Raw genomic sequence first — 23487 nt, forward strand, 5'->3', positions numbered from 1 at the left:
ACGCCATTTGCGAACTTCCTACTCCATTCGTAGACTTGCTGCTGTGACAAACATGCATCATCGTACTGAACCTTCATTCGTCGATGAATTTCAATAGGTTTCACATCTTCACTACACAAAAACCGAATAACAGAACGCTGTTCTTCTCTGGTATAAGTCACAAGTGGGACGGCCATATTTATACTGATACTGCGACGTTATGTGTGCATCTGCACTATGCTGCCACCTACATGCCATTCTGCACGCTGTTTGTAGCACGCTTACCAACTTACAGGATAACGGCGCGAAATTTCGATCTGTTATTACAAATTTAAGGTTTTCATTTGACTCACCCTCGTATAGTGATTTTTTTTTCTTCGGTCGAATTTATGGAGCATTTCCTAACATCAGTTGATAAGTGCCTGTTTTCAAACTTCGGTCAAATACCGCGGAATCCAGCGGGAACACTTCTTCTTCTCAGTGAAACATTTGTGAAAAATCGAACGTACTGCAGTCGTCCGTGTGCCTAAGGATGCTTCTAACTTACGGGTAATCGCGTGCAGCTCCTCTTCAGTTGTGTTGTGGCCACCGCCAATGTTTATTGGAACACTATCCGATTTTGGTCGACGGTCACGAAATTCGTCGCAGACGGAAGGCCGGCCACGAAGAAATATGGAAAATCAGTTGTAAATAGTCTTTTCTGAACGTGAGCGTTTACCAAAAATTGAACGAAGCAATTTCAACTATTATCGTTGAATAAGCCCACGAAAATCGTAAAAAAGTCATCCGACGATAACGTTAGAGTCAAATTTCCCTTTTTTTTTAAAATGTGCTCTATAAACAAAGTACTCGGTCAATTTTTGACCCGCCATTGCTTCAAGAATAACAAATGACAAATTTTGAAACAATAGAGATGTCACATCTGAGATACAAGAAATTTTGATGCGGTTTAGAGAATGGGGAGTTGTGATATCGCGACCACTGGACAGTGTACACAGCGCAACTCCGCGTTCCCTGGACGCGAACCTCCTATGTCATTACGCGCCTCCACGACGTAACCCTGCCCGAAGAGGCGAATGTTCCTTTCGTAACTGTTTATCTGCGGACATTTCGTGCAGAAAATTTCGATAATTAATTTCCATTGTGAAAAGGAATACCCGATAGCAAACGATTGCAAAATTAATGGCTTACATCTGGAGCGCGTTAGACCGCATAAGTATTTAGATGAACACTGAAGATCACTAATGGGGAAGGAGAGCGGGAGAGTTCTGGGAAGGCACGGCGCTTCTGTAAAGGTAGTCGCATACGAAGCGGTATTGCTCCAGCATTTGGGACCCCTTTAACGAGGCGATATGACTGTAGACAAACAAATTCAGTGACGCACTGCTAGGACTGTAGCAGGTCAATATACAGGGTGTTACAAAAAGGTACGGCCAAACTTCCAGGAAACATTCCTCACACACAAATAAAGAAAAGGTGTTATGTGGACATGTGTCCGGAAACGCTTAATTTCCATATTAGAGCTCATTTTAGTTTCGTCAGTATGTACTGCGCTTCCTCGATTCACCGCCAGTTGGCCCAATAGAAGGAAGGTAATGTTGACTTCGGTGCTTGTGTTGACATGCGACTCATTGCTCTACAGTACTAGCATCAAGCACATCAGTACGTAGCATCAACAGGTTAGTGTTCATGACGAACGTGGTTTTGCAGTCAGTGCGATGTTTACAAATGCGGAGTTGGCTGATGCCCATTTGATGTATGGATTAGCACGGGGCAATAGCCGTGGCGCGGTACGTTTGTATCGAGACAGATTTCCAGAACGAAGGTGTCCCGACAGGAAGACGTTCGAAGCAATTGATCGGCGTCTTAGGGAGCATGGAACATTCCAGCCTATGACTCGCGACTCGCGACTGGGCAAGACCTAGAACGACGAGGACACCTGCAATGGACGAGGCAATTCTTCGTGCAGTTGACGATAACCCTTATGTCAGCGTCAGAGAAGTTGCTGCTGTACAAGGTAACGTTGACCACGTCGCTGTATGGAGAGTGCTACGGGAGAACCAGTTGTTTCCGTACCATGTACAGCGTGTGCAGGCACTACCAGCCGCTGATTGGCCTCCAAGGGTACACTTCTGCGAATGGTTCATCCAACAATGTGTCAATCCTCGTTTCAGTGCAAATGTTCTCTTTACGGATGAGGCTTCATTCCAACGTGATCAAATTGTAAATTTTCACAATCAACATGTTTGGGCTGACAAGAATCCGCACGCAATTGTGCAATCACGTCATCAGCACAGATTTTCTGTGAACGTTTGGGAAGGCATTGTTGATGATGTCTTGATTGGGCCCCATGTTCTTCCACCTACGTTCAATGGAGCACGTCATCATGATTTCATACGGGATACTCTACTTATGCTGCTAGAACATGTGCCTTTACAAGTACGACACAACATGTGGTTCATGCACGATGGAGATCCTGCACATTTCAGTCGAAGTGTTCGTACGCTTCTCAACAACAGATTCGGTGACCGATGGATTGGTAGAGACGGACCAATTCCATGGCCTCCACGCTCTCCTGACCTCAACCGTCTTGACCTTCATTTATGGGGGCATTTGAAAGCTTTTCTCTACGCAACCCCGGTACCAAATGTAGACACTCTTCGTGCTCGTATTGTGGACGGCTGTGATACAATACGCCATTGTCCAGGGCTGCATCAGGGATTCCATGCGACGGAGGGTGGATGTATGTATCCTCGCTAACGGAGGACATTTTGAACATTTCCTGTAACAAAGTGTTTGAAGTCACGCTGGTACGTTCTGTTGCTGTGTGTTTCCATTCCATGATTAATGTGATTTGAAGAGAAGTAATAAAATGAGCTCTAACATGGAAAGTAAGCGTTTCCGGACACATGTCCACATAACATATTTTCTTTCTTTGTGTGTGAGGAATGTTTCCTGAAAGTTTGGCCGTACCTTGTTGTAACACCCTGTAGTTCATAAGAGGGGACTGATGACCTTAGCTGTTTAGTCCCCCTTAAACATCCCGACAACCACCACCACCAGTTCATAAGAAAGTGCAAAAGAGATGCTCGGGGAATTTAAATGGGAATGTTTGGAAGAAAGGCAACGCTGCTATAGCAAAACCCTGTTGGCTAAATTTAGAGGACCTGTGTGCGATGAACACTAAGAGACTTTTCTGCTACCAGCACTGTATATTTCGCGTAGTCATCGAAATAGAAAGAAAAATCTTGGCGCGTATAGAGACAGAGGTACAGTAGCTCTTCGCCCGCTCAGTACGCTGGGGCATAGGACAGAGAATCGCTTATTTCACTGCTACCAAATCCAATCCGCCACAGTTGCTTTCGCAGTATATATGTGGATGTAGGTATTGGATGCAAGTTGTACTACTGTCTTATACGCAGTGAAGACTAGTAAGTAACGGCTGACATAGAGGTACGTTGTCAGTCTTTTCCGCGCTCTGTCCTTGAAACTTTAACATGCAGTCCAGTAAACCCTACAGACTTGCTCAGTTGCTCGCCAGACAAAAAGCTGCCAACGCACGGCATTCGTCACTATCGTACCCGCGTCCACATTGCCACATCCTGTTACGCTTACGTCCATAGTCTGTGATTCCCGCACCTCACGCAAAACTGTTATTTCCACGCCTTTAGCTCAGCTCTGTGGTATAAATGTGCTTATCCACCTGCAGAAGACCCCTGCAATGAAGCTACTATTTTTCGAAGGCTTTAACTGTACTGGAGTGCAGACCTGCGAGCCGTTCCTCAGTGTGCCCTCATTTCACAGTGTCGGGAGGAATCCATGAAAACTGCGCCCAGTGAAATTTGCCCCCAACCACAAATCTGCGCCCATGGCCTGCTTCCTTTGTGTCATGGCTTGCCTGCGCACAGACTAGCCGTCGTACAATTGACGTCGTGCGACTTGAATATTTCTGTCGCAATAGTTCCGATATGGAAGTTTCAACTACCAATCAGACTGACGTTTACGCAGTGGTAAAACTCCACCCACCCGAATTGCCAACCTCATAAAAGCATAAAATACAACATTTGTGTGTAAGAATTTTTCATATGCGTGACTAAGTAATCAAAGTATAACGTTAAATACTTCGCAAACAGCTTTTATAGATGAAAACAAATAAGTAAAATGCATTTAAAAATACACACATACAGCTGAACTGATTATTAAGGATGCAGAACACGTAAACGAAGATCTTAGAGACAGGTGACTAGCACGTAGGTTAGAATTTCTTCCTTCTTTTTCGGCTACAAATTTTGGAATTGCCTCCTGAGTATTGATATCTTTAACTATCCCATTTTTTATTGACTAACTGCTAAATTAGACAGTCGTGCTTGACTCATAGTTGCCCCGAGATAATTCGTAATTAATCTGACTTGTAAAAAAGAATTCTCTTACATAAATCTATCGAAACACAAATCGTAGCGACAAAATAAAGCTGGGAACAGTTAAGGAAAAAATCTTCTTAGTCGTGAAATTTGTGCAAGGATGCCGTTTTCATGAGTCTCATGATAATGTTCAACAGATTTTTGTGTAATCGCGAGAAGTTTCTTTTCTGGATTTTGAATGAAATCTGAATCTGAAACAGCATCTGCTATACGTTCCATGGTTTTGCAGCGTGTAGCGATTTCTTGTAGAAAGCTGTCGGTGCACTCGTTAATTGAGCTCCTCAGCTTGCAGCGTTCTGTATAGTATGGTTTGAAAATGCGAGCTCGGAAACCTCTAGGCAGCATCCCTCAGCTCTTCTACATGTTGGGCAGGGGAATTAGTGGATCCTTCCTCGATCCTTTCTGGACGCAGATTTCAATGGACGCAAATTTTAGTGGGCGCAGTTTTCAGTACACCGGCGAGAGACCGCATACGGCGGAGATTTCATTCGTTCATCTTATCTCCGTATCGAGCGACGAAGCGTGCTGGCCAGGCGCCGGACGCGGCTCCGGAAGAGCGTCGGTGCAAATCTCTCCTCTGCCAAGCAGCTGTAGATTTTTGGCTGATGCTATCATCGTTGCTTTGAAAAGAATGCTGTCGGTTTCTTTCCATATACTTACTCGAATGGAATTTGCGCTCCGGCTCCATTGAGCACGACGTTAATCCCTATCTCCCTTCCACCCCCTTTGCATCCTACCACATCTTCCTCTTTTAATCATTCGCGTCCTTCAATGCGATTAATTCTCCGCCTCTGGCTGTTACACTTGGAGCCTTAAAAAAAAGGCATTTTTTCTGGTCGTTACTAGACGAGGCAGTCAAATGAAAACGAGACAGATGGAAAGAAGTAAGTAAACTGTTTATTATTTCAAATGTAATCGCATTAATTGTTAATATGTTTATGCCACTGCGAGACAAGACGGTCAGAGCATTCGTGGAAAATGTTTGCGGTTGCCTGCGGAACCGTGATTGTAACCTGGCGTTCACCTCGTCGTCCGAAGTAAATCGACAGCAACAAATGTCTCTCTTCAGGGCTCCGAAAATATCGCATGGGGAGATATGGAGACTGTATGGACGTGGTGTTGAAGGGCTCCCCAGCGAAACTCGGGCAGCGTAGTCGAAACACCCTTGACAACATGGGGGCGGGCAGGCATTTTCCTGTTTCCAAGGTCGTTTCGACTACGCTGCCCAAGTTTCGCTGGGCAGCTCTTACACGTCCTCCAGTCGCGGATCGTCTTGTGTCGCAGTTGGTTAAATGTATAAACAGTTATGGCGATTACTTCGAAAATAATAAACAATTTACTCATTATTTAGTGTTCCGTACCTCAGTCGGTAAAAACAGAGCCACTATGGGGTCACTTTGTTGTCTGTCTGTCCGACCGTTCAGAACCCTACTTCTCACGCATGGATAGGCGTACGAAGCTGAAATTTTACATAAATAAGGTCAACGGTCCCTTGCCGATGTAAAACAGTGAAACTCCTAAGTCACTGCAATCAAAAGAGTGGCCATTTACGAAACCCTCTCATCAAAACCTACAGGGCACTTCCCGTAGACCGAAAATCGTGAAATGTGGAAAGAAGCAAGGTTTCACATTACAGCCAAAGAAAAAGATTCCGCTCCGCGGGATTAGCCGAGGGGTCTAGGGGCTGCAGCCATGGACTGCGCGGCTGGTCCCGGCGGGGTTCGAGTCCTCCCTCTGGCATGTGTGTGTGTGTGTGTGTGTGTGTGTGTGTGTGTGTGTGTGTATGAGTGTGTGTGTGTCCTTAGGATAATTTAGGTTAAGTAGTGTGTAAGATTAGGGACTGATGACCTTAGCAGTTAAGTCCCATAAGATTTCACACACATTTGAACATTTTTTTGAAAAGATTCCGAAAAGTGGTAATTTGTAATTATATCACCCTAAAAATGTATTTCTTTAGCCATTTGTTATCCGAATTCAAACTAGAAATTAAAACACTCTCGAAAGTCTTGGAATCCTTGGAACCGATAACATGGCTGTATCAGTGTCGATAACAGAGAAACATTCCATTCCCGGAATGGGTGAACTGTCTACGTACGTAAGAAACCCTCAGTGCGCTTGTCCTCCTCCCACACGACCAGTCTATTTTTTCCACCTGTCCCGTGTTCATACCGTTGCCCCATATAGCTCTGAATTAACTTCTGGGTTCCTGTAGTCACCACTCTGTTTTGAAGGTCCAGATATTTTTCTCGGGATTTACGTCTCTCTCTTGCCCACGTTTTATAATTCTCTTGTCTTAGACAGATTTAATATTCAGATGCGTATAAACATTTCGGTGTTATCACTGTAGCGTAATTAATATTCAGTGCAACAAAAGTGCCCTCCGCCACACAATTAGATGCTTTATTAATTTATTGTACATCATTATTATTGTTTATCATTATTATTTATTTGAATAAGAAGGAATGCTGAGACTGAAATATTTATTTAAAGACACGGCCAGTTTCTCAATCTATATTTGCATCATCAGGTGTTTATCTGTTTACAAATGTATAAAACAACTTGACAATGGCAGGTAATGGAAAATGAAAGCGACTACGTTTGTGTCTGCTTACAGTCCATAACAGCGAGCTGGTTGAAAGCAGGAAAAGGCGCATTCCAGATCATTCTCGTCGAGGTATTTAAAATTTCTAACTAGGAAATGTGCGAACGTCCATAAATAAAAAGAAGGGGCTAAGACTATCCTGAAGCTGAAGCCTAAAAAAGAATTCGGTGAAAACGTCAAAAGCAAGAACGTAGTGGATATTATACAAATAATTTATAAAGATATTCTGAAAAAGAACAGCGTTTGAAACGACGCTGGAAAAACAACTGTTAGAATAATGTCGCATTTTACCTCCAATGTAGACAGCCTGGGGAGGAAGCATCGCTGTTGCCAGTATTGAACTAACCGTAAGCTGCAGCGTAAACACAAACCTGAGGAAAGTTTCCAACCGATTTCTCATACACAAATAGCAGCTGACCGGCGTTGCCTGGTGAAACGTTGTTGTGGTGCCTCGTGTACGGAGGAAAAATGCGTACCATCACGTTTCCGACTTTGATAAAGGTCGGATTGTAGCCTATCGCGATTGCGGTTTATCGTATCGCGACATTGCTGCTCGCGTTGGTCGAGATGCAATGACTGTTAGCAGAATATGGAATCGGTGGGTTCAGGAGGGTAATACGGAACGCCGTGCTGGATCCCAACGGCCTCGTATCACTAGCAGTCGAGATGACAGTCATCTTATCCGCATGGCTGTAACGGATCGTGCAGCCACGTCCTGATACCTGAGTCAACAGATGGGGACGTTTGCAAGACGACAACTATCGGCACGAACAGTTCGACGACGTTTGCAGCAGCACGGACTATCAGCTCGGAGACCATGGCTGCGGTTACGCTTGACGCTGCAGCACAGACAGGAGCGCCTGCGATGGTGTACTCAACGACGAACCTGGGTGCATGAATGGCAAAACGTCACTTTTCCGGATGAATCCAGGTTCTGTTTACAGCATCATGATGGTCGCATCCGTGTTTGGCGACATCGCAGTGAACGCACATTGGAAGCGTGTATTCGTCATCGCCATACTGGCGTATCACCCGGCGAGATGGTATAGGGTGCCATTGGTTACACGCGTCGGTCACCTCTTGTTCGCATTGACGGCACATTGAACAGTGGACGTTACATTTCAGATGTGTTACGACCCGTGGCTCTACCCTTCATTCGATCCCTGCGAAACGCTACATTTCAGCAGGATAATCCACGACCGCATGTTGCAGGTCCTGTACGGGCCTTTCTGGATACAGAAAATGTTCGAATGATGCCCTGGCCAGCACATTCTCCAGATCTCTCACCAATTGAAAACGTCTGGTCAATGGTGGCCGAGCAACTGGCTCGTCACAATACGCCAGTCATTACTCTTGATGAACTGTAGTATGGTCTTGGAGCTGCATGGGCAGCTGTACCTGTACACGCCATCCAAGCTCTGTTTGACTCAATGCCCAGGCATATCGAGGCCGTTATTACGGCCAGAGGTGGTTGTTCTGGGTACAGATTTCTCAGGATATATGCACCCAAATTGCGTGAAAATGTAATCACAAAAAAAAAAAAAATGGTTCAAATGGCTCTAAGTACTATGGGACTTAACATCTGAGGTTATCAGTCTCCTAGAACTTAGAACTACTTAAACCTAACTAACTTAAGGATATCACACACATCCATGCCCGAGGCAGGATTCGAACCTGCGACAGCAGCGGTCGCGCGGTTCCAGACTGAAGCGTCTAGAACCACTCTGCCACACAGGCCGGCAATGTAACCACATGTCAGTTGTAGTATAATATATTTTTCCGATGAATACCCGTTTATCATTTGCATTTCTTCTTGGTGTAGCAATTTTAATGGCCAGTAGTGTATTTCCATTACAGAGCTCTGATTGTTACAGTCATATGTTGATTGCGTTTGCGCAAAATAGCGGACTGTGACTTTATCGTTGTAGTAATAATACGTCGTTACCCAGTGGTTCTAGAACTTAGAGTGGTACATTTTGATAGCAGTGCTACGTGCAAACTATTTTACAGTGCTACAGCAGCGCCTGCCTTTCTGTTTCAGAATCTGGGCACAGGTTGGACAGCGGCAACAGCAACCTGTTCTGGAGAATCCAGTTGGACCAAGATCTCTTCGACACCATCATCGCCATTTACCCGGAGTGGTTCAAGGTGAGTTCTTCTCGCTCCCCGGAGTAACGATCGGGCGTGGGTCCTGGGCTGGGTTCTGGGGGAAGGGTGTGGGGCAGTTTCTCACTTTCTTCTCTCTCTTCTCAAATATAGTTTGGTGTCACTCCCAGTTTTAAAGTGCCGCAGTTTCCTAGTATCTGATAATAGCAATACATGTAAAATGTTTTATTGTAATTGCAATAATTTACATTATATAGAATCGAAATGTGCAATCGTTATTGTCGGTGCTACACTTGGCACTACGATTCTGAGCAGATGTCTGCAGGCTGTGGCTGTGTGAGAGTCGGTCGGGTTGGTCAGTGCTTTTTTTTTTCTTGTCTTTGATGACCCGAGACTCTTTGGTTTGCCAGACCTACCTGAAGACCGCGGGACACTGGAGGGTTTGTTGTCGGCAGTAGGTGCGGTCAGCCTGGCTGGAATGCTTGCCTGGAGTCGGCCAGTCCCGGAGCGAGCAACTTCAAAGTATTCTGTCTTCAACCACAGCTTGTAATTTTATAGAATTCTGTGTCATTTTTAGACCCTGAGAGACTTGGACATTAATACACGTAAAAATATAACTGGTCTTAGCAAGCTATTCTTTGGCGGAGAGGGGGGGGGGGGGGTTGATACTGACCACTGTACGCTACCCGCCCCGTCTCGTCGCTGGATCCGCGCTTGCGTTCCGTGTGCCGGCAAGGCATTCAGATAGCCGAGAGCTGCTGGGTGGTCGGTGCTGTGGGATGGTGGCACGTCGTTTATCGTCGTGTGCCGCGTTTCTCAGGTACGGTAGTTAGCACTTGACTGAGAGTACTCCTTAAGCCGTCGGCACACGGACCGTGCAACCGAACGTTGAACGTTGAGCGTGCAGAGTTTCTGACGTCATAGCGTGGAATAGAACGTTCGGGAGTCTTTCCGAACGTGCCGAGCAATATCTAGCATGTGAGATATTCTGAGCGTGAGTCTGAGCGGTGACCAATGAGATGGCTCAACGTCACCTACGTCACATGCACGCCGTCTTCCTTCAGTACAGAGTTCTGAGGCGCCACATTGGCATTCATTTCAAGCCTATATGTATATATGCCGTTTCTGAGCACCAGCAAATTGAGAATCACTCAAAATTCCGTTGTTAACTGTGTTATTCGTTCCACTAAAATAATGAGAAACATCATATTGGTGGCAAAAGAATTATTGTAACTTGCGTATTGTGAGAGTATGCTATTTGAAGGCAGCGACACACTGAAGATCCACCCAAAACGCCTTGTTCTTGGTACAATTTGTTAAAATTAAATTTCAATTTGTAACATATCTACGATAAGGTTTTCAGCAAGTGCTAACTTGCTATGATTGAGGGTTAAAAACTTGTAGTTGGTTAGCTGAGTGTGTAGCGTCGCTGATCCGTATGTAGTTTCAAATATGGGCAGTGGTTCGTTACTTGACACTTCCAAATTCTGTTGCTAACATTTGCATTTTTATTAGGTTCAGATACTTTATGATTAGTTTAATATAAGTATATACTATAATATTTGATGTTATGTAAATAGTTCACCTTTTTCTGAAGGGTGACTTTGTTCGATTGGCGTAATCCAAAGGACAGCATGCGCTACTTGTATAAAGATATTTTGCTCCTTTTTCTTTTACCCTTCGTAATTCACATGTTGAAAACATTCTGCCACTGGGTAGGAACAGTGATCAAGTCAGGTTGACCTTAGGGTTTCACTAAAATGTGGGAATGATGAAGTAATATTTATCTTATGTGGAGAAGTATTGCAAATTTGTACCGCACTGTTTGTAATGGAACTTTCATAAGCCTGTGCCCTTATTGATTGGACATGATACTTTCCTTCGTGGACAATGGAGGAAATGTGCGTTTTAATAGGGCTAATGTGGGAATTTTATGCGCGCCCTTCTCGTAAACAGTGCGATTTACGAACTAGAAACATCCCGCAACTGCCGTTGGAGTGTGTTGCGATCGCGTTTATCACCTTGGGGCCCCCGTACCGTATGCACAAGTCGCGTCGTTCCTGAGCGTTCAGCAGCACGTTGAACTCAACACGCTGAACGTTGACGTTCGCCAGCGCGGCCCGCGTTCCGAGGGCGTTAGACACAGCCAAGGGTCGGAGAAAGCTGCACGAACGCAAACAGTGCTTCATCGCAGATCCGAGCGAAATCGAAGCCCAAAAGCTAAACGAAGTCAATAGGAACGTAAAGGGACCAATACGAAACGCGTACTTTGGATTCGAAGGCGAAACTTTGCAATCAGAACCGACGAAAAAGTTAAAAAAATTTGAGCACTACGTAAAGTCAGTAAACTGTTTAAAATTGTCTGTACAGTCGTCCCGGAATCATATAGGCGCCGGAAAGGGTGAAGGAAGGAGGCCGAAATACTGAATTCCGTCTTCCGGAATTGTCTCACCACGAAAGATCATAAAACGGTTCCTCCATTAGATCGTGGCGCTGTCGCCGAAAGGACAAGTGTGTTAGGTAAATGATTGCGGAATGGAACATCAGCTGCAACAGCTCAACAGAGTAGAGGCAAATGGATCTGAGGAGACAGCTGTACACTTGAATAGAGATAATACGGAAGAACTCCCTACCCTTCCACCAGCAATTTATCGTAGGTCACTTAGATAACAAAGGGTGCCAGCGACTGGAGAACGAAAGGTACTGGTCATTCTCGTCGGACTGATGTGCCTGCAACGTTCACGTTCTGTACAAGTACCCACACGTCCAACCAGCATGCCGAGGTGCTCATCGAACTCCAGTGGCACATGTCACAAGAGAGGCGTGGTGCGTCACAGAGAGGTTTACTCGGAAAGTTGCGACACTTTCGGTCCAAAACTGTCGAGGAATGTACTGCCTTCCTCTCATGTATTGAGTGAAACAAAATTCGTGAGGCGCTTGCATTCTAACTATCCAAAAATATCGGTAACAAAATTCCTTCGCTTACGTATTTCCAGTAGAAAATGGACGTCAGAGGAGGGCAGTTTGATCACACGTACGGCGGGTACCTCTGTAGCTGTACTGCCCACTTAATGCAGTAGAACGGGTTTTGCGTTGAGCTACTCGAGTTCGATTCCGGTTCTAGGTGTAATTATATTTTTATTTCCTAATTTTGATTTGACAAAAATGCTCTAGTATACGTATTCTGTATTCTGCGACTACAAAGTTTTAAACGGTTAACATGGCAGTTATTGGTTAGACATGTCAGAAATATTCGTGAAGACTAATACCAAGTTAAAAATAAAGTGCCTGTCGTAGGACAGAAACAACTGCACTGCACAACATATGAATATGAAGATGCTACACGTGTATACTACATTCAGTAAGAGCGGTCAGTTGTAGTATGTTAACACTTTGGCGTCCACACGTCTCGTATAAATTCATTCGCTTGGGGCCTGCAGCACGAATTCGGATTACTTGACTTGTCGCCGGCCGCTTGTGACCTTTCCGTTGATGACAAGCTTCAAACACATTGACTTTTGCACGCTTTAATTTTTCCAGAAATCCTCTATTTTGCCGTATTGTTCCACAAACTCGAATTTTCTTTTCAAGTAACTTCTCTGCAAGTTCTACACTGTTATAATAATTATCCACGTAGATGTGATGCCACTTTCCATCAGAAGGTGTCAATAGTTCCGTCACTGTTTTTGCTAAAGGTTGTCCAGCGCCGGAATATGTCTTGAATGAGGAAATGTATCCGGTACTGGAATCACACAGCATCCAAATGAGTATGCCATATTTCGTAATTTTCGACGGATTATAAACTTTAAAATTTAACTTTCCACGCCACGGTATCATTCCTTCATCAGTTGAGATGTTTTAGTTTAAACGTTTCTTTAAACATTTTGGAAAAATAATCAATTACAAATTGCACTTCGAAAAGCCGGTCGGCATTATCCGGTTTATTGTTACTGTCGGAAAAATGTAAAAATTATAATATTTGTCTGAATCGCTTGTGGGACATCGTTTTGCGAAATATCGGTGTGTCTGTCAACGGATTCATTGACCAGTAATCATCGATCCCTGCTTTTTTTTACAATTCCCATAAGGATAGCAAGCCCAAACCATTTTCTAAGTCCGGGTCCCGTAACGTCGACAAATTTGGCATTTTTTATCCAGTTTCCTTCTATTGCAATTTTGACCGTAATACTTGTTGGTTTCGTTGCTAATATATTCGAATAGATCGTTCCCAATATAGTTCTACGATATCCACGACGCTATATGTATCTTTCGGAAATATGTGTGGACCCGGAGATCCTCCAAATTTATTATTTGTCCTCAGTAAATCATAGTCTGTCTTCTTCGTCTGATTCATCCGAATTAGTTGGCAACCTCAGCGTTCGCCGGATTCCTCTTGGACGTATTTCACCATCTTTCGACGATTCTGCTTCACTTTCATTTTATTGATATCCAATGTCTTCTTCCTAATCGGCCAAGGCGTCCGGAACGTCAGATAAGACGCCCGCGCATTCATCGTAAATAATCGTATCGTCTCTTTCGTCTGCCATGATGAAAGTGCACAAGTACTTATAAAAACAAAAAACTTCTTGTCGTGTGTAACTGTGTGGTGTCGGCGGCCGCTGAGCGATACTAATCATACGACACCACTGCGGTGTCGCCGGACGGCAAAGTGTTAAGTATAAAGCTTCTCCGAATTCTTCGCAGCCTAACTGCATCTAAAGTTACAAGAGCAATGTGGACCAGTGCTAACAGTTTTTCTGCATTCATCAGTGGAGTAGAATAAACGTGTTCCTTTTAGTATAACCACAGAAGAATTCCAGGGGATGCAGGGCTGGCGAACGCTCAGATCGTAAAACAGATACTCCACCACCGTTCCATTTCCCAGGAAACACGCTTGCTTAAATATCGTCGCACATTCCATCCATAGTGTGCAGGTGCACCATCATGATGCAACATAACGAGTGCCGAGCATGAACTGGAATAACTTCTGGTGTTTTCGGTAAATTGTCGGTGCGAAATTCGTAATACCTTCGCTCGGTGAGCCGTTCCGGCGTCATGTAGGGATCCACGATACTGTTCCCCACTATTCCGGGCCATACTTAAGTGCTTTACCGGATCTGATATCCACAGTCTCTGGCGACGGCCTGACTGCTTTCCAGTGGTGGCCGTTGTGCGTATTGGAGATACACTCGCTAACTAACGCAGTTTTATCAGATCGTATCACAGTCTTCAAGAAGTCATCGTTGAATTTCTGCTGTTGTTGATCCCATTCACAAAAAATGCATCCGTAGGAAGCGGTCTTTAGGATGGTGGTGTTGCGCTAGCGGGTAATGATACAGTTGCAGCCCTCCATCTCGCAACACGTCGACGACCACGTTTTGCTAGGCGTACAGCTGCCTCGCTGCTTCAGTTCTACTTCGCTGAGGTTTTTCGTGCACCAGTTTGTAGAATGACTTCTTCGTTAGCTGCAGGAGGCGTAGTCCGCGGACGACCTCTGTTCAGTGATTACAGCTGGAGACATCCTGTCTCTCGAAGGCGAAGCTCCCGACGACGGAATACGTTTTTGTTTGGACGACGTCGACCGAGATACCTAGCAGCATATTCACGAGCAGCAACTTCAGTCCTGGCACCAGAGTGCACCATAGGCCAAAAGCACATGCTATGTGTGTACGACTGCACAGTCGAGTACGTAAACTATGCGTTAGGTCGCCCGCAGCTGTTCCCTGTGTGTGGAAAACTGCACGTAAGCACTTCATTCGTCGACTTGGCGTGTTGTCCGTGACGCGCATCTGTCCTCTTACAGATTTTTATAGCTCCCGTACGTACGTATGGAAATCAACTTTGAGTTTGATTTTAACTCAACTTCAAGTAGCAGTCAACGGTGTATATAGATTTTCGAAACACTTTGGGAGTGCTCGGGAAGAAACAGAACGATGCAAACTGCCCGGAGCCAGTGTGTTTCCATGGCCCTCCCTCACTGTCAAAAATCAGCCTTCAGTCTTGTCGTCGCTATCGTAGTACAGTTGCTGTCCTTCCAGTAATCTCCTATTTCATATTAAAAAGGAGGTGGTCGCCAGCACGCGCTGTCCTCTTTAACTATTTGCGTTCGAAACCACGTACTTCGCGTATGTTGTTTCTTTGAAACAGAACGTGACCAAAGATGTTTCACGAATTTAGAGTGCGTCACCCCAACTGCGATTTCAGCTGCAGAGAATAGAAACAAGTGAAGCTACCGAACTGGTGTCTGCAAAACCTCAGTAGTGAGAATTTAAGGAGTGCCTGATAGTTACTTTTTTGCAGCTGCAAACATTTCCTTTTCAACTGTACCCACTGTCCACCTGAGACGTTCCTCGCAACAAGGCACAGATTAACATTGTACCGCAGACATAAGGTAGCATGCGTCATTATATGACTGTCTACATTTGTATAGTATTATACTTTCTGCAGAAGGCGAGATTCACCTACGGGAAGTGACTGCAATGACACGTTTCTGCGGTACCTTTGCAACCGAGGCGCCTCTCTGTGAGCAAGTTCGATCCATTTGGGTTGTACGACGTACCTCACGTTTTGAAACTAAACGTCAGTCAGTGAACACTAAATGTGCCCCCCCCCCCCCCCCCTCAGCCACTAGTTGGCGAGCCGGCACGAGTTGCAGTTTTCCCCGCCGAAGTCAGTCTCTGCGTGATATCAGGGATTGGTACGCTTGCTCGTGGCCCCCCACAGTCAGAGTGCTTGATGACCTCGGCGTACGTTCCGCCTCTTACCCAGAGCAGCTGATTGTCGCGTCTCGTCTGAAATCCCTGGGCTAGCAGGACAGAGCGGATGAGGTTATATTTATGATGAAGGGGCCAAGATAAGTTATATCAGTTGAACTGAACATATAAACTTTATTTCTTAATACAGACAATCACACAAGCAAGAATCGAAAACTCTCAAGGTTTTAACGAAAGACCTCCTTTGATTTAATTTAGATCGGCTGAAGGCCACATCGAAAATCCAAGGCACAAGGCCTAAGCAAGGAATTGAGGTACACGAGTTCTTCTGGAGGTTTCACTTCTTTAGAAAAAAATTTTTTGGCCTTCAATATAAATAGGATGAAAGCCTTAGCTTAAATTTTTCCCATAGAACTCAGCCGAAGGCCTCACATTAACCAAGAACAGTGTTACGGTTTAAGGCCGAGACAAAGATTTTCAGTGTTTAATCTAAATAGGCTGAAAACTCGGCTGAAGGCCACGTACCAACTTGAAACAAATTTACAGCTCAAGGTCCAGGCACAAGGAATTTTCAGTTTTAATTCTGAAAGGCTGAAACTCGGCTGAAGGCCAAAAACCAAACAAGAAACATTTTTTTTACGGCTTAAGGCCTAAGAAGAAAAGCCTTGCAATTTTAATAAGCCAAAACTCGGCTGTACGCCATACAGAGTACTTAAGACTGAAACGGAAATCACTATGTAAAACACAAGGAGCGGCGCTCAGAAGGTTCCGAGGATCTGCCTGGGAAGGTAACACTAGCGCACGTTTAGGTGAGACAGGCAACCAGACCGACAACCTCTTAATCGGAAGGCAACCCAACCGAAAGCCAGCCGACGAACCAACCAACAAGATCAGTTCTGCTGCACCTGACCAGCAAGATGTCAGTAGCACAACGTTCTGGATACTGGTGGCCAATCCAGCCAAGTCAGAATAAACGTCCAAAACTACCAACACCTCAGCTGTCGAGCTACATGCCGTGCTGGACAGCATCAACACGATAAGGAAAATACACTGTCGAAAACTACGTCAACGACCAGGGCAGGTCACCGGAACGTCAATGGCCACAAAGCAGAAGATATCGCTGGTACACTTCATTAATAAAGGAAAGAATTAAATTAAGTTAAACACCACACAGGAAGATGACTGCAATTCTAGGTTCGAATCCTGCCTCGGGCATGGATGTGTGTGATGTCCTTAGGTTGGTTAGGTTTAAGTAGTTCTAAGTTCTAGGGGACTGATGACCTCAAAAGTTAAGTCCCATAGTGCTCAGAGCCATTTTTTTGCACTTCTAGCCGACTTCAATGCACACACGTTGTTGCTCGCGGGAATCTCCCAGAAAGTGACAACCAGGATCAAACGAAGAGATGTGATAGCAGTTGAGGCTTGATAGTAGGTTAATTGAGCACTCAACTTTAGTGTCCAGGATCGGTGGGCGACGAACTTCGTAACCCTCGGAAGAAGCTCCTCAGAACTCCAACCGCTCGTGCACGCTGTCAGCAGCTCTGGCCTGGCCACGCGCCACGGAGACTTCCTCGCTGCTTTGCGCCAACTGACCAGCTGCCTAGGCCCGGAAACGGTCAGACGACCAAATACACGTCGACCGATGAGCAAACCGACCAACGGTCGTTCCCGATCCAGTCTCCTTCTGTCGGACAGTTCAAGTGTGTCGCCAGCGGTCGGCGAACACTGGTTATCCGCGCCTCACCGGCGCTCCGTCCCCGACTTCACTGCTGTTGCGTTCCGACCGAACTCCAGACACACGACGACCCGGGAATACTATCGGTCGCTCCAGAGATGGTACGACGGTGCACTTATCAATAAGCGCTGCTGCTGCTGCTGCCACTCACGGCAGGTAAGGCAGGAAGTTAGTGACGCCAGTAAATGGAATAAGAAAACGAGGCGGCAGTACCGTAAGAGAAGATGACAAACAATAAACAACAAGAACACGAGCCGCGCACGGCTCACCGTCCTCTACGCGCATTCCTGTCTCGGCGCTCTAGTTCGCGTGCACAGTGGTCTCTGAAAGGCGACCTTGTGGGGTGAAGCCCGCCGGCGACAATGTGCCGGCGCTGCGACCGGTGCCAGCGGACGGGAATAGCGTCGCCTTGGGAATCCGTGTGACGGCTGTCGCCCGTCCGCGCTGCCGCGGTCGCTCTTGATTAACGGAAACCCCCGTCATCCTCCCACTGCCACCTGTGCCGTTCCTTTCTTTGTGAATAGCAGAGTAACCACGTAGATGTAGAAATTGCAACACGTTCAGTGCCCCTCTTTTCGAGTTGTAGAACTGGTATCTAACAAACACAAGAGGTCCGAATTAGATTTGAAGACAAAGTTGGGTAGTGATGTTTTCGTTGTACTTGTCAGGCTAATTCTCTACGAAAATCCGAGCTTTCGACAGTAACCACGTTTGTCTTCGTCAGGAAAGCAACTGACTGTCGAAGAAGTAACGGAATGACACAGATGTAAATGACGTAGCGGTGCTCATCGCGAACATTGGCACCGACAGTGAAGCGAAGCATCATTCGCAGCGTCGTTTGTTTCCAACACGGGACATATTCCGACACACAAACAAATGCGCTTGTGTACACACTGGCCGCACCGAAGAACGTTCTGTTTTGATGCGGGATAGTACAGCGTCCGACGTCCTGCTAAGAGGAAACCCATTGTCTCTATCAAATTATCCGCCAACCTAATTCCAGTTGCCTCTTTATGAACACTGTTGCAAAAACCGGAAATGATGGCAACTATCGCAGTTTCACCAAAGTTCATACAGTGTCCCTTGTTTAAGCAATGTGTTCTGCTAGCGCCGATTTTTCCGGCTGTTGAAACCTCGTATGACGGCGATGTTCCACGCACCTGTCACGAACTGTATGGATCGAACCGCCGATCTTAGCCCTCCCACACTGAAACGGAATTTTGTACGTACAGGCTTCCTAAACCACCAAATCGTCTTTCACAGAGGCCAGTAGTGCCCTAATCTCGGAAGGTGGACGGAACACACTCTTAATGTTAACACTCTTAAAAATTATTCCCCCAGCATAAGGAATTAAGGCCGCCGATCTTTGCTCTTCTTCATGCACCTCCGGTGTTGGTCCAAACTCCATAGCCCAACGAATGTGCTTCTACGAAGTCACACGGATGAACGGTAGTTTCAGCAGGAAATGCAGGTCCAGGCTCTGTGAGTATAAAATGGTAGAAGTTGTTTTTTGGTCATCAGTCTTCTGACTGGCTTGATGCGGCCCGCCACCAATTCCTCTCCTGTGCCAACCTCTTCATCACAGAGTAGCACTTGCAACCTACGTCCTCAACTATTTGCTGGATGTAGTCCAATCTCTGTCTTTCTCTACATTTTTTGCCTTCTACAGCTCCCTCTAGTACCATGGAAGTCATTCCCTCGTGTCTTAACACATGTGTAAATAAATAAAAATAAATAGGACGTCAAGTTCCGTAGGACCAAATTGAGGAGCAAATCTCCAAGGTCATGGAACGCGTCAGTAAATCATTCTCTCTCTTCTTCTTATCAGTGTTTTCCACATATTCCTTTCCTTTCCGATTCTGGGCAGAACCTCGTCATTCCTTACCTTATCAGGCCACATAACTTCAATATCCGTCCGCAGCACCACATCTCAAATGCTTCGATTCTCTTCAGTTCCGGTTTTCCCACAGTCCATGTTTCATTACCATACAATGCTATACTCCAGACGTACATTCTCAGAAATGTCTTCCTCAAATTAAGGCCTATGTTTGATACTAATAGACTTCTCTTGATCAGGAATGCCCTTTTTGCCATTGCTAGTCTGCTTTTGATGTCCTCCTTACTCCATCCGCTAGTGGTTATTTTATTGCCTAAATAGCTGAATTCCTTAATGCCATCTACTTCCTGACCATCAATCCTGATATTAAGTTCCTCGCTGCTCTCATTTCTGATACTTCTCATTACATTCGTCTTTCTTCGATTTACTCTCAGTCTATATTCTGTATTCATTAGATTGTTCATTCCATTCAGCAGATCATGTAATTCTTCTTCACTTTGACTCAGGATAGCAATGTCATCAGTGAATTGTATCATTCATATCCTTTCACCTTGAAATTTAATTCTGCTCCTGAACCTTTCTTTTATCTCCATCGTTGGTTCTTCGATGTAGAGATTGAACAGTAGCAGCGAAAGAGTACAGAAGTTACCCACATGTGATTCTATGCATAGAATGGCTAAACAGTAGAAGAGAAGGTTTGCATTATCCATGCAAATCTCGTTAAACCGTGCTAGCCGCCCGAATTACTGTATTGTCATGGTGGAAGAGCCACAAAACACAGCTTGTGCTCGGCCTTCTAGAACCTCCTCACAATTGTACCGGCGCCCACATTTAGCAGTGGAAAGTTCGTATGGGCGTGCCGCCCTAGTGTGGAAAGCGGAGAGACGGTGAATCAGAGAGGCACGTGACCGTCTCCCAGCCGTCACTGGTCCACATCAGGAGGTCCCGGGATCGATTGCCTCTTATTACAGCACGTTCGCTGTGTATCGATCGTTGTGCTGTGGTTTGCGCTCTGTGGTTTTGGTTATGTTAGATAACAGTAATTCCGTGCTGCCATACGTACTTAGGATGTAATTGCTGAATAAAGACGATCAATTCAGAGAATCAAAAGACAGTAGCATTTGTTGCAACTGTCCGAGTTTATATTAGATGCGCTTTTTGTTCCACAGATCCACAGTGGGGAGGTGGGGTGGGGGGTGTATTCAGGGGCATAGAATATGCCATAAAAGAAGAATATGTATTTACAAGAGAAGAGCTATGTTAATGTCGCTTTCACGGATCCTAAGTGAAATTGTACTCGCAGTTGTGGAATAACCAAGTTATCACAGAACATGTAAATGTACAGTACAGCGAGGTGCGTGTGATAATTCTCAGGCTCGCAGACTCACGTCATCGAAGTTCGATTTACAACCTTATGCACACTCATGACATTACTTCTCTGTAGCCGCACGGTATTAGCCGAGCGGTCTAAGGCGCTGCAGTCATGGACTGTGCGGCTGGTCCCGGCGGAGGTTCGAGTCCTCCCTCGGGCATGGGTGTGTGTATGTGTTTGTCCTTGGGATAATTTAGGTTAAGTAGTGTGTAAGATTAGGGACTGATGACCTTAGGAGTTAAGTCCCATAAGATTTCACACACACACTTCTCTGTACACGTGCAGAAATCCGATTTTGTGTAAGTCTTGCATAAGTGTTGGAGCACGACCTGGGCGATAATTTGTCATTCGTGAGCGACAGTTTGAAATTCTATGAGACTTTCTATCACAACGGCTCCGGATTACTGCAGGTCCAGCTCCAGATGTTGCGGACGAGCTCGTTGAAATTACAGGCCCCAAAAATGTTTGGGCAGTCACAGCACTGCGAATCACGTCGCGGACAGCGCGAAGAAGAAGGAGGTGTGTCAGTCACGGCTTCTTTGCAATTACGGTACGGCGTCTGATTTACATGACCTTGACTACAAACGAGCTGTGATGAACGACCCTGAACGACACGCGTCCACAGTGAAGAAGAGAGGCCTGCACGTGGCCCAGCGCCTCAGTTGGAGAGACGACCACATCGTGTGCAGCGGCCCTCAGGCGATATTAAATGCCCTGAGACGAGCAGTGCCGGGGAGAAGTGAGAGTACACCAGCGGTAGCGGAGGAGCCTGGGTCCCCTCACGAGACCACGCTAGGCCGCTCCACACGTCGGCTGCCGCTCCGCCCGTGACTGTCGGAGTGCGCTGCCAGACGTCAAACTAGACGTCACTTGGATCACACACTGACGGGTTTTCGTTTATTTGTTGTCATTTTTTGTACGGCAACTGTACCATTACTACATTACCAGGGAAATATCATGTTATGGGGTGAGTAGTGATTAAATACGTTGATTGTGATGATAATAATTATAATAATGTAATAACACATGCCGTATTAAAGCTCCGGACAAAACATGAAAATCACTAAGAATAAAATTTGAAATATATATAAGGAAAATCACCACGAAAAACTGTTTCAACTAAGAAGCACGAATATCACTCCCTCGTACAAATATACCGACTTCGGAAAGTAAGTTACACGCGTCATTCCACTCCAAGACAGTTACGCAATAAGAGTGTCGCTTTGTCAGAAGAGAGTGCACGTTCCACCTTTCCTACAGGTACGGTTCTGCTGCAGTACAGATACCAGGTGCACCAAAGTGGGGAGTGAAATAGCGCGAAAACTGGAAATGTACTTCAAAGTTGAAGTGCGCTGGACAGTACGATTCTTGTGGGCGTAAGATCTAAATTGTACAAAGATACACCGTGAAATTCTGGCAGTATATACATTGTAGGACCAAAGAAACTGTTACATCTGCCTAATATCGCGTAGGGCCCCTGCGAGCACGCAGAAGTGCCGCAGCACGACGTGGCATAGACTAATGTCTGACGTAGTGCTGGAGGGAACTGACACCGTGAATCCTGCAGGGCTGTCCATAAATCCGTAAGAGCACGAGGTGGCGAATGTCTCTTCTGAACAGGACGTTGCAAGACATCCCAGATATGGTCAATAATGTTCATGTCTGGGGAGTTTGGTGGCCAGCGGAAGCGTTTAAACTCACAAGAGTGTTCCTGGAGTCACTCTAGCAATTCTGGCCGTGTGGGGTCCGGCTGGAATTGCCCAAGTCCGTCGAAATGCACAATGGTCACGAATGGATGCAGGTGATCAGACAGGATGCTTACGTACGTGTCAACGTGTCATCCCTGTCAGAGTCGTATCTAAACGTATCAGGGGACCATATCACTCCAACTGCACACTCCCCACACCATTACAGAGTCTCCACCAGCTTGAACAGTCCCCTGGTAACATGTAGGCTCCATGGATTCATGAGGTTGTCTCCATACCCACACACGGCCATCCGCTCGATACAATTTGAAACGAGACTCGTCCGACCAGGCAACATGTTTCCAGTCGTCAACAATCCAGTGTCGGTGTTAATGGAACCAGGTGAGGGGTAAAGCTTTGTGTCGTGCAGTCATCAAAGGGTACACGAGTGGGGCTTCGGCGCCGAAAGCCCCTATCGACGATGTTTCGTTGAATGGTTCACACGTTGACACTTGCTGGTGGCCCAGCATTGAAATCTGCAGCAGTTTGCGGAAGGGTTGCACTTCTCTCGAGTTGAACGATTCTCTTCAGCCATAGTTGGTCCCGTTCTTGGAGGATCTTTTGCGGGCCGCAACGATGTCGGAGATTTGATGTTTTACCGGATTCCTGATATTCACGCTTCACTCGTGAAGTGGTTTTACTGGAAAATCCCCACCTCATCGCTACCTCGGAGATACAGTGTCCCATCGCTCGTGCGCCGTCTATAACACCACGTTCAAACTCACTTAAATCTTGACAACCTGCCATGGTAGCAGCAGTGACCGATCTAACAGCTGCGCCAGACACTTGTTTTATATAGGCGTTACCGCCCGCAGCGCCGTATTCTGCCTGTTTACATACCTCTGTATTTGATTACGTATGCCTATACCAGTTTTTTTTGGCCCTTCAGTGTAGATCAAGCCGAGGCGTAGTGGAATCCTGCAAACAATTTGACCGGAGCCGCACAGAAATGAGTGACGTAGACCGTAAAGTGCAGA

The 23487-nt window shown here is 45.8% G+C and overlaps 1 protein-coding gene across 1 annotated transcript in view; it reads left to right on the forward strand.

The window, feature by feature from the left end:
- Positions 1–23487, forward strand: part of LOC126253414 (uncharacterized) — a gene marked incomplete at both ends in the record, with an annotated part of 228389 nt that overhangs the window by 201005 nt on the left and 3897 nt on the right. The window contains one exon of the mRNA XM_049954724.1: positions 9044–9150. Within this exon, the coding sequence (XP_049810681.1) occupies positions 9044–9150 (107 nt within the window). The remainder of the gene's footprint in view (positions 1–9043; positions 9151–23487) is intronic.

This window comes from Schistocerca nitens, chromosome 4 (assembly GCF_023898315.1).
Source record: "Schistocerca nitens isolate TAMUIC-IGC-003100 chromosome 4, iqSchNite1.1, whole genome shotgun sequence".
In the NCBI taxonomy this organism is placed as follows: domain Eukaryota; kingdom Metazoa; phylum Arthropoda; class Insecta; order Orthoptera; family Acrididae; genus Schistocerca; species Schistocerca nitens.